A 12,477-nucleotide genomic window follows, 5' to 3' on the forward strand; every position below is an offset into this window, starting at 1 on the left:
CTTTTGGCTTCTGTTGTAGGTTAAGGCAGGATTCTAGTTCTTCATGATTCTATAATGCCTAGGGAATTCTTAAATAGAAAATGGACATTAGGAGCCACTGAGAAATTTTCTACCATATTTTAAGGGACAGAGAAAGAAGGATTGCAAAAACACTATTCAGATGTATCACAGCATACATCAGTGATGCTCTGTAGAAGTTTCAGACAAATGGGGATGTGAAGTAATGCTTCTATAAATAACTCTGTGTTCATCCATAAACTTTTACTGGAAAGGCATGGAATGAGATGCCTGCATCTCTGCAAGTGGAATTTTGGGTGTGGCAGCCCCAGTAGGAAAAAGTGATCTTTTCTACTGACCACCTGTAAAAGATGAGGAAAGGATTTAAGGACACTTTCCCATCCTCTTTTTACTGCTGGAGGTGAAAGCAGGAGCAGGATTTCCAGCTGGTTGGAATATAGGCTGTCAACTTCAGTGACTTCAGATATAATAACCCAAAGTACTGAGAAAGGGTTCTCAATCCTAGAATATAATGACAGGTCCTTGGTATAAATACAAACATACATCCTTTTCCTGTAATAACAAATTCAACTATTAGGCTGGGAAACCCGTAAGCTGTGGTAAAACCACTGTTGCAAAGTCCTAGAAAGCAGAAAAGTCTGGTTCCCTCACAAGGATCTAGTATTTAGCCACTTGGCCTCTTGCCTCATAAAACAGATGTTAGTATTATCTCTGATATGTCTTGCTGCATTTATAATGTACAAAATAGTTGGCTGCTAAAGGTGATGGCTTAATTACAGTGGAATGTAGACTCTCAACTCTTCCATTAGTTTTGCAATGGCTAAAAATAGCTCCTGTAAAATATAGTAAAGTTAAATGGACTAACATATCACTTGTCTGTGCTGAAAGTTGAAATTGCCAGAAACAAAGAAGTTTGGGTATTTTTCCTTTTCAGCTGACAATTATTCGTGACAGAAATGGAGGTTCTCATACATGGACCACTTTGTTGTGCTTTTCAGATTAAAGAAGTGAATTGATCTTTAGCAGTGTCCTGATACTTGTATGTGTTGTTGAGAAAGTCCTGTTTATTAGATGAGGATTTCTTTTGCATCATTTCAGTGTTTAAGATTTTTAACCTGCGCTAAAAGAACAGAGAAGCTTCAATTGTAGTGACTTCTTTGTGTGTAGTAAGACATTTTAACATCCTTCTCTTACAGTTTAGTTAGACTGTGTTACACTGAAGTACCACCACTTAAGAGATGTGGCAATAGCTGATACTGTGAGTTGTGGATGAGCAAAATGGTCAGTCTGTTGCATTATCTGAGATAGATAATAATACTTTTGTAATAGAAGCTATTATATCATTTAATTTTATCATAATAGAAGAAAAACACCTTACAAATGGGAGTGGACCTGATTGTCAGTAAGTATTAATGACTGGGGTTTGGATTCCTTGGGATTTTATTTTTGTATTTCTGCATAGTAACTAAAACTCCTTCACAAGCAGAAGTTTAGCCACACACCTTTATCTTAGTGTTAACATTACAGCTGTTAAAAATGTATAGTTGCAATGTTAACTTCATATTAAGGTAAAGATATTTTTGGATGCACACCCAACAAATTATCACCTTTGTACAGGGTGCATTGAGTTTGAGGAGGAGCTATCGAAGTCATAAGACGTGATTGTGACTCATGTCTGTTGACTTGACCTTTCTACCTTTGAAAATCTCTTCTACTGAGTTAAATATCACACCTTGTAGCTTGGATAAGGGTGTTATTTTTTCGAACATCTTGAGCTGTATATGTCATATTACTCTGCTCTGAATGTTAGACAAAACCAGGTAAATATTTTATATTAAAAAAAAAAATATTTATATTGGGGTAACATAAAAAAAATTACTCGCTTGCTGTTGCAGCAGAAATCCTTGATTTTTTTTTTTTTTAGTCAATCTTTTTGAGTTTGCTTTAACACACACTTCCACAGATATCTTACTAATTGTGCTGGAACTAGTATGGGGAAGGGGGAGAGCGTTTCTCTCTTGTGGACAGATTGCTAGTTTCTGTATTACTAGTACTTAGAGGCAAATTCTCCACACAACATTTGCATGACCTTAGCTTTATCTTAGATAGTTCTGTTTCTTGAGTAAGTCATGTTGGACTTGAAGCATTTCAAAGCAGTAAAACAACTTCTTGCACCAAACTTAAGCTTAATGTAAGTACAGAGGAATCAATCCAGTCAAACTGAGACAAGTCTAGTGATAAGAATTTATCTTAGAAAAGAACCCCCTTGTTTTAGTCTCTAGCAATAATTCAAAATGGGTGTATTCATTTCTAAAAGGAATGGATATCCATATGTACTATTTGGCAAGTATATTAAAATACACACTTTATTTTAAAATTACATGTATATATTCAAGAAGTAATTCTAGGCCATCATGATAAAGTTGTTTATATATTTATATGGTACAGAAAATTGCAGATATTTACATGATTAAAACAGTAACTCTAATATTTATTTGAAAGTGTTTAAAGTAACAAACAAACCAAAGTTCACTGCTACCTATGTCCCTTTCAATGCATGTATTTGCTATCAATTTTAAAACTTAAAAGGTTCATATTTTAAAGGAGCCTCAAACTGTTAAACACTCAAAAATAGTAATTTCTCTGCCATTTACCAGTCTTCATATTTTTATGGGATCTTAAGAATTTTTCACTGAAGTATGTCTCAAAAGAAGACTAAATTTTCCAGTTCAAATTTAGAAAATGCAAAACAAGTTTGTGCATGAAATTCCTGTGTTGGCAGTAGGAGGTAGGACACAGATACCCGTCATTTTCACTGCCCAGTCCAGTACAGTAAGTGTACAGCTCCAGTTGAGAATCTGTGACTAAGGGACTTAGTCTTAAAATATTTTGAACTTGCTTCTCTTTCATTTATTGAATTGTTACTTAATCCACCTGGTTTTCCTCATCTTCTAAAGGGGATTGTGTGTATTTACCACATTATGAATATATGCTATGATAACATTGCAGGAATTAGATGAGAAATTATCAATTCAGTGCTTTGACTGCATGCACCTTGGTGAGGCTGCGTTTTAGGGGAATTACTTCAGTCTTCTTGGCACAGTTTTCCGATACATCATTATTGGTGATATTTTCAGTGTGCAGTATGGTATTAACATTTCATAAAATCTTTTCCCTCTATCTTGAAAGATTGTTTATATTTTGGTATTTAATAGAGTTTCAACTAATGTGTGTGGTCTGCTGGAAACCATACTGATTATGTTAAATGCAATTTTCTTCTGAGTATTTTATTCTCATATATTACGAGAAGCTAAATGAAAACTAAGATAGCAAAGTCTCATGGAGAATGGAGGAGTGGTGGCGTTATAGGCGTGGTTTCATATGCTGGTCTTATTCATGGACACATGTTAATAAAGGTTGTGACAGCAGGCCCTATTCATTGTAACTGAGATTCTGCTGTTTCTTTTTCACATCTGAAACTAGAAAGAGTAAGGTTTGTTTCCACCACGCTGGACTCCGCTGGAATTTTTTGGCAGGCAGTAGGAACTTCAAGTTATAGATAAAAGCTTGGAAACTGCTGAAGTGTTTGTACCGTGCCTGTTGCCAGAATATCTAGTCACGCTTCTTGGATACTGTAGCCATCTGTGACCTCAGATTTGGGTGCTCATCACCTGTGCTATGCCATATCCTCCATCCAGTCCTTGTGATCGTGAGAAAGGTCACTGTGGGGATTTTCTTTCAATGTCACGTTTCTTTGCAAGCCTCCTTGCAGGTTCTTCTCCTCGTGTGAAACCATCAGAAGCTGCTACAACGAGAAGCAGCTGAAGGCTGCATTTCTTAAAATGTTTTCATTCCCTTTTGTAGAAAAGAAATCTCTTTCTTACGTCCCTTTCTCTAACTGATGTTGGCACAGCACTGCATGGAGACAATTTCTAGTTCTCCAAGCAAGTCTGTACTGCTGTTGGAGCACATTTTGGGGGGGACATGTTCTTTGTGTTAGTAAATGCTGGCCTAATCGGGGATTGTTGGTGGCTGGAAGCTGAGATGTTAACAAGGAATCCCCAGGGAATTTTGTTACCTGTTTAGGTGCAGTGTTCTGGCTGAGGCAGGTCACACAGCTTTTCATAGAGGAGCTAGAGGACCAAGGGCTGCCGCTCAGCAGCTGTTACCTGAGTAAAAGCCAAGATTCCTCCTGAAGTATTCATCAGGGCAACAGCTCAGACTGGGAGTGAGGGGCCGAGAGGACCAGCTGATTGAGGACCTCCCTATTTTAAGGAACACTTTTTTCCTTTTTTTAAATCTGTTTCGTCTCTTATAGCCGGGCACTCACTGTTTGCACACAGGAATTGAACCCCATTTAATCAGTGTCCTACTTGAATTCATCCACATATAATGCAATGCAGTATGGATATTTCTGCCTTAAACAGCCTCTTGTTACAAAGCAGAGAGCTGTGACTGAGATTAAATTTAAATCCTGATTTGTGACATGTTAGCACAGCAAACTAATGCCAAAATCTATTAAGCCTCCTAAGGTTTGGTTTTTTTTTTTTTGTTCTTGACGTTTGGTGAGTGCTGAGATCTTGACCACAATCACATTTGCTTCTGGGCAGGAGGAAATAGTCCATGTAGTTCCAGTAATCCAGACAAGCCATCACATCTGGTTTTATGAATGATTTCGGGGGGAAGGGAAGTTTGCAATTGATTAACATTGTTCTTAAAATCAAAGACTACTCTAGTTTCAGGAATTACTGTAGAGAACTTCAGTGACCTTGGCAGTTAGCTCAGAAAAACAACTTCTTTCCTTTTCTTCTTTTTTTTTTTTTTTTTGTATCCTAAAAACTTGTTCAGAACTTATATTAAGAGACATAGTAGTTCCAAATCTGTACTTCCAGCTCTTCAAAATAAATTACAAATTTAATCATGCATAAGATAAAAATCATGAAACTCTTATTTTTATATTCCAAACAAGTATGCTTGTATTAAATAGCTAAAGCATTTTAGCTGTACTTGTCAAACAGGTTTTCTTACTGTCTAATTGTCTATAGAAACTGTTACTAAAATTCAAGACCATATCAAAACAAATGCCAATACTTTGAGGAAAAAATATAAGCAGTTTTACTGTGAGTTTTGACATGTCTGGTTTGGGTTTTTTTCTAAAGGCAGGTTCGCTGTGTGCTAATAGCACATGGGTGGGAAGTGTGAATAATGTGCATGAGCACTCATCAGGTGTTAAACATGCTCTGTTTGAAAGCTCCACTTACCTTTCTATAACAACTCCTACCACAAGTCAGCAATCTAAATTCTTACCCTAGTCAATATTCTCAATATTGAATGTATGATATAACTCAGTATAGTTGTACTGTGCTCTTAGGAGCAAGTCTTCGGGAGTCATTAATGCCCAGGTTTTCAGTATTATCTTTCTTCTTCGTAAGAGATGGCAGTTCGATAATCTTGTTTTGAGTTCACAGTCATTCAGTTTGCACAACTTAAGCAGATTCCCTGATATCTTCAGCTTCATGATCCTCTCTTCTGTTCAGCAGTGCCACTGCCATCATTCAGCAGTTTAGGTGTTTTATTAGATGGGATTTTGGGTGGTGGATGCCGTATGTCAAGGCACCTGCTTCACGAGTTACTTGGTTCAGAATTGACCTGAGGCAAAAGTGTAAGCCCCCTATGGGTTCTCATAAACACTATTACTACTTTTTTTCACCACATCAGCCAGAATAGGCTGTATTATTAAAAGACATGCTCAGACCACTACTCATTACTTTCAGCAACTATACTTAAAACATTTCCCAGGAGTACAGAAATTGAAGGCTGGCATCTTGAGTTAATCTATGTAAATAGATAGTTTTGAGCCAGCAATCAAAGTGAGGTTGAGTCTGTTGCAGAGGGAAAGCTGTATATGTGGGCGCTTTTTTTTTTCATTATTTATCAGTACTATCCAATTTGTGGTCCTTGATAGTTCATTTTGATAAAAATAGCTTTGGTTTCATTACATGCTGAAATGTTTCAGAAATGCCCAGTCTGGCTCACAAACATGTATTTTCCCACTGCAGAGGTGTGCACTGCTGCCTTCAGGTGCTGGGTGGGCGATCCTGCCCTTCGCTGCTGCTCGGGCTGAGATCTGGGTCACCAGCAGCTGCTGTGCCAAGTAGTCCAGGACTGGGACCTCCCAGCAAAGACTGGCCCTTCTCTTCTAACCAGCAGTCAAAACACTACCAGAATGCAAAAAGAAACTGAGAATCAGTAACTGGCTGCCCATTCTTTTGTCTTGGATTTTAAAGCAATGAGGCCTGTTCTCTCTTTTACCAGCAGGAGTGGTTTAGTCATTATCTGTTCAGAGCATTTCCACTCTGAAGATATTTTATGTTAAGTGATTCTGAGAGGGAGAGCAAAGGAAGGAGCTGTGCAAAATTCATTGATGGCTTCTTGGCATAGAGAATGTGAATGATCTCTCCTGTCTTTGCACCCTGCCTGCTTGAGCAGAGCAGAGGAAAGGACTTGGGCCCTGCCTCCAAGACTGTTGTTTCTTTTAACAGATTTAATTATCAGGTTTAGGGGACAGAACACCTACAACCTAAAGGATGTGAGGTTCAACCTGGGAGGGAGTTTATCCAAGTGGACAAAATAATTTTTTGAAAGAATATTCAAGCTCTAACAAGAGACTTGTAATAGGATGTCATCAAATAAAGTTGGAATATCCTGTATTTTAAATCATTTCAGTTTAAAAGTGTATTTTTGAGTTTGGAGTTCTGGGAGGTGCTTTTCTTAAAGAAAAAATCCTACCTCATTTCCCTTACCCAGCTATTAGACATTCTGTCCAGTTGTGCCAGTGTGGGCATTATCTCCATTTTAAATGCTGTTGAGGCTGCTCATCTCTGCAGGGTGAGGATCTGTCTCAATCCGTTGCCTCATCAGAACTCGTCAGCACAGGACCAGAGCAGCCTCAGTTGCAGAACACATTCTTGCTCTGCATTCACAGTGACCTTCAAGGGTCACAGGGGTCACTGGGTGCACAGTTGCCTCCTTGGAAGAATTTATGTCCCAGTGACCTTTGTGCCAGGTAACTGGGTGAGAGAGTACTTTTTGTTTAAAAGTATCATTTACTCAGAATGATGGGAGAGACTGAAGGAGTATCATCCGTGGCTTTGGGGGGAATTTAAAGATGAATGTTTAAATGCACAGGCAGTGTGAGCAGCTTCCAGTGTTACTACCCATAGTGTTGAACTCTCAGCTTTCTTAGAAGCAGATTGAAGCAGACAGCTCTGTATCCTGAAACCCTTCAGCCCAGGGACAAAGATGCTGCTAAGACTGCTTAGGCTGAGGAGACCTTTAACTCAATTAGTGCAAATTTGGAAGGCAAATTACTAATGATCATGAAGATCTAATTTCATTGAAGACTTGCTAGAGACTGTGTGTGGAACAAGGGCTTCAAAAACCTGGGTATGGAAGAACATAACATCCCTTTAACAGATGGGATGTAGGACTTGCAGAGGGATAAAAACCTCCCCTGTAACAAAATACGTTGTTGTTCAACAGATAACCAATTGACTGAAGTCTCTTTGTTAAACCCTAGGGAAGAACATTTCTGAATTATTTATATTTTAATTACATTGTTCTGTTTGAGAAGTGTACATTCTTGGCATAATTTTAGCACACTTCAGGTGCTATTGAAACACAGAATAAAGGTTTACTTTTGGGTTTGGAGTGGGATTTGGTGGTTTTGTTGGGATTTGGTTTTGGGTTTTTTTATCTCCATTTGTCATTTATCTTCCTCCTCTGAACTTTGAAAAATGTAATATCCTACTTTGAGGAGGTAGATGATGAATTTATTTCTAGGAACTTGCAGAACAGGCACAAAGGATTATGGTTTAAAAATACATAATTTTTATTTGTAAACTTTTTTCAGTCTCTGTTTTTAAAGGCTATATAATAGTATGAGAATCCTGATGTGTTAGAAAAACGGGAAAATCAAAGATCTTAATCTAATTTGGATATGTTTACTACCTAAACAAATAGTGTCTAATACAGTTGCTATATTATTTTATTTCCAGTTTCAGTTGTTTCTCAAAACAAAACACTCAACACGTGGTTTCCTTCATTATGGATATGCACCTTTGTACTAGTTGCTCATTGCTATTGATTATTCTCATTAAAAGAAAGTTGATTCTTTTTATATGCCTATATATGGAAACAGTGTCATGTATTTCCCAGTCCAACTATTAATAGCCTCTCTACATATGCATAATTATTTATTTTAATCTGCACAGAGAAATGCACTCACAAGTAAATTTGCATTGGTTTTTTTCCCTTTAGTGTCTCACTCAGTTCGTCATCTCTACATTGCTTACTTCTTGTCTTTTTTACTGATAGTCAAATTCTAGGGCAAGATGGTGCTTCTGACCACTTCTGATACTTCAGAATCTTTGAGTTGTTAACTTTTTGTACTAGAAGTAGCAGCTGTGGGTAGAAATGTTTTAATGAGAGATTCGGGAAACTTTTAAAATTATAGTTGAGGACTAGTAGATTGGATCTTGTTTATGGAAGGCAGTTATTGCTGCAACATGCACAGATTGAAATACTTTGACCAGCATTATTTGTTGTCATAAATGGTCCAGGCACAACCTTCATGATCCAAAGTCTTCTGAAATCGAAATTACTGTGGACAATGTCTAGTGATTACATGTTCTGGACATTCTTCAGTTTATTAGTTGATGCTGTCTGCGCTCCTCAACTGCTTCCCAAATGTTTTCTTCTACTGTTTACTGTGCTGTATTGTTATTTTTTACAGCAGCAAATAGTGATAACTAATTTTACAGCAAAAACATTCAAAATTTTAATTACCCCTTCAAATACCTTACTGTCCACCCAATTTTTCTGCAGTCTAAGTAATTTCATTGTCATGCTTAAGAAAATTTTGTTCTCTTGGGTAGTTACATGCAAATCAGACCACACATTTATTACATCCTCAATTAGGACTGGGTCATATTCTAAATTCAGGAGAACCCTTCTTTAATCTTCACTCACTTAGCTCTAGCTGGGACTTTTGGGTAAGATCTGAACTCTTTGTTCAGGGTCCAGATATGAGACAGAGGAAATTGTGTCACATATGTAATGAATTGTATTTGAACTTTATTGATGTAGGTTCTATAACATGCACTTTGTGCTCTTACTTCTCAGTGATATGTGAATGCACTCTGGGCACAAGCACAGGCTCCTGTTCACTGGGGGTCTGACATTTCATCCCTTGCTCCCTTACTGCACCAACTGCAATCATTTTTCTTTTCATTTCAGCTTAGCTTGCCTGCACAAGAAAGCAAGATTTTTTTATTATTATTATGTTTTTAAAGTGAAAGACTTTACTTGAGGAACTTAAAAAATAAAAAACCTAGCAAATGTGTTTTCCAGTAACAACTTGACAAATCTTCATAAAGATGACAATATTTCTTTAAACAACTGAAAACAACAGCGTGGAGTTTTATCTTTTTTTTTTTTTTTTTTTTTTTACAATCTTTAAAAGGAATCTATTCTAATGAATGTATAAAAATTCATCATAGATAATAATTGTTAGAAGTTAGTCGTATTTCCTGTATCCATCTGGTCTATTAAAACACAAATTAAATCTAGAAAATTACAAATGTGAATCATTAGCTCTGAGGCATATAAACACCAGGCAAGCAGCCATGACAAATCCAAAAGTATTTAAATCTCTTGGTGTTAAAAATAGGCATAGTAAAGATGTCACTAAATTTAAAATCTGTTGTTAAATGTAACTCCAGTGAACATGTAATATCTTGTGAGATTGTTGCTTTAGATCAATGTTGCTGTAAACCCACGATTCATAAATGTTCTTGCAGAGCAAGTGTTTAACATACAGGGACCTTAATCCTGGGCACTTTAAGTGTGGGGTATGTGGTGACAGAAACGGTGTTTCCTGGTGCTTATATTACTGTTTTTCTTCCTAGGGGGATGCCAAAGGTCTCGTAACCTCTGAGAACGTGAGCACTGGCCAGAAGTTGGACTTCTCAGATACAATGGTACAGCAGAAGCTGGATGAAATAAAGGACCAAATCAAGCGGGAAATAAGGAAGGAACTTAAAATCAAGGAGGGAGCAGAGAACCTCAGGAAGGTCACAACAGATAAAAAGAACTTGGCATATGTGGACAACATTTTGAAAAAATCAAATAAGAAGTTAGAAGACTTGCATCATAAGTTACAGGAGCTAAATGCACACATTGTTGTAACGGATCTAGAAGATGTTGCAGGTACCCTATGTTACTGTGAAATCATTTTTTCCTCATAGCTGAGATAAGCTGTACCCCATTGCACTGGAAAAAATTGCTCTGTGAATGAGCGAATCCTTAGTTGGCAAGCTTGTTACTTATGTATTTCTCTTTGTTTTGATTCACAAATGAGTGTTCAGTACTTTTGAGTTTCTAGGGAACACTGTATTTCATGGACTGTGAGTTCTTCACTTTCAGTTCTTACTGTATTAAAGTATTTTCTCAGTCACTGTAATATTTCCTAATAGCTTTTTGCTGTATAAAAGCAAATATCAGTAGCTCTCCCAGTGGCTTTCTCCGACTTACACTGTAGGCATCAGTATTAATGCACCTTTTTATTCTTGCACCTAAAGAATAAAAAGGTGCATTTATACTTAAGCATTTATACTTAAGTATAAATGTTGTAAATTTTTCTCCTATAGAATAAAAAAGATTTATACTTGAAAGTATAAATGTTGGGTATAAAAGTATAAAACTTGGGTTTTGTTTTTTTAAACTTAGGACTTAACTCAGAATACGTTTTTATGTTATGCTGTTATCTGACTAACTTATCAAACATTTCTTACAGTGACACTTCTTAGGGTTTGTTAAGTCTCCAAGGCTTTTCCACAGCAAAGCTACCATTTTAAAGACAATTGGAAATTGTTTTCAGAGAATCACAGAATGGTTGTAGTTAATGGTTTTAATTAGTATTTTCTGCGGTGTGGCAGTGAGTCAGTACTAATTTTGAATGTATTTTTTAAGAATACCAGGCTTGGTATTTTAAGATGGAATGTTGTGAAAGTAAACAGTCCTTTTTCAGCTCTGTGGAATGACCTGCTGGATACTGCCAGCTTGGTGATTTCACATTGCACAGACTCTTCTTGGCAAAAAGTTAATAAATGTGCACAAGCCATGGAAGGTTTATGTGAAGTGAATGCAAACTCTAAAGAAGCTTGGGCAGCAGAACAGAAGTGCATCATCCCTGTGCTGGAAGGTGGGTTACCGTGAGAATTTGGGAAAGTACTGGCGGGACTCTCTTGCCCAGTGACATCCTGCCAAGGCACTCAGGTGTCCGTGTGTGGTCCAAGGTGGCCTGCACAGTATCCTCTACATTCTCTGCGCTTTTTGCTTTTAATCTGTGCGAGATACAAGAGGCAGAACGGGGACACAGCTGGAACTAATGAGGCAAAGTGGTTGCTGCAGCGTGAAATGGGAATGAATACAATAATGTGTGCTTCTTAGATAGCCACTGGGCTTTGGGTAGACATAAAGCATTCTGTTCCATATCTGCTAAGATTTATGAAAATCTGCTTCAATGTGACAGTAGTGTGGCTTTTAAAGGAACAGGAAGAGCGGAACAGAAAGTAAATGATACACAAACTGTGTATAGACCAAATATTAAAAATCTGTGCAGACGTAAGTTTGCAAAATTCATCCAGTACTAGAACTCAAAAAGCGGATGAGCACAGAATGCTCTTGTTGGAATGCTCTCTTCCAGTGTAGCATTTTTTAAACCCTTATCATAATGAGTTGATGAGCAATATTGCCATTGTGCGTATCTTGGGAAATGCAGTAGAGGTTCAAAGGATAAAAGATCAAGGTTGATAAATTTATGTGCTTCTGCATGCATTTCACGTGTGATAAACTTCTTAGTACTATGTTTTTAAATTCCATTCTATTCTAAGTGTTATTTGTACAGTCTTGATTATTGAAATATGCAAGAAAAAAGTATTAATTCTGTGGAGATCTTTATAATGTCTGTAAAGTATCACATCAGGTATTCGTATGTAAGAACCATTTTAAGAGGATATTTTGCATAATCTTTTTGAGGGGAAAAAAGGTAGTCTTCTATTAATATCTCTTTTTAGATCGAAGATTTACAAGCATCCACCCTACAAAATTGAAATGCTTGAGTTTTTTATACTATTTGCCTTGTAACTTGATTGCTTGTCTTCTTCCTCATTCATGGTCAGTAGTTAATGGAGGAAGAGCACTATCAGTAAATGTTCTGTGTGTCCTGAGACTAATGGGTGCAAGTCATCTGGGTGATAATCTGATTTTTAATACTGAAGTCTTAGGTTTGACTTAAGGTGTTAGTGAGCTTGGCCTTTGCAAAATAGGGATGGGAATATAGAAGCTATGACATGCAAACTGTGTGTGTGTGTACATGTACACACTTATTATTCAGGA

General features: G+C 37.1%; 1 protein-coding gene across 3 annotated transcripts in view; it reads left to right on the forward strand.

Annotated features, from left to right (window-relative positions):
* PKN2 (protein kinase N2) overlaps positions 1-12,477 on the forward strand; it is a 54,794-nt gene that overhangs the window by 14,209 nt on the left and 28,108 nt on the right. For all 3 annotated transcript variants that reach the window (XM_027882896.1, XM_027882895.1, XM_027882897.1), the window contains exon 2: positions 9,987-10,287. In XM_027882896.1, coding sequence (XP_027738697.1) covers positions 9,987-10,287 — 301 coding nt within the window. The remainder of the gene's footprint in view (positions 1-9,986; positions 10,288-12,477) is intronic.

Source organism: Empidonax traillii, unplaced genomic scaffold (assembly GCF_003031625.1).
Source record: "Empidonax traillii isolate 1590-97213 ecotype Southwest subspecies unplaced genomic scaffold, ASM303162v1 scaffold114:size1751661, whole genome shotgun sequence".
NCBI classification, from domain to species: domain Eukaryota; kingdom Metazoa; phylum Chordata; class Aves; order Passeriformes; family Tyrannidae; genus Empidonax; species Empidonax traillii.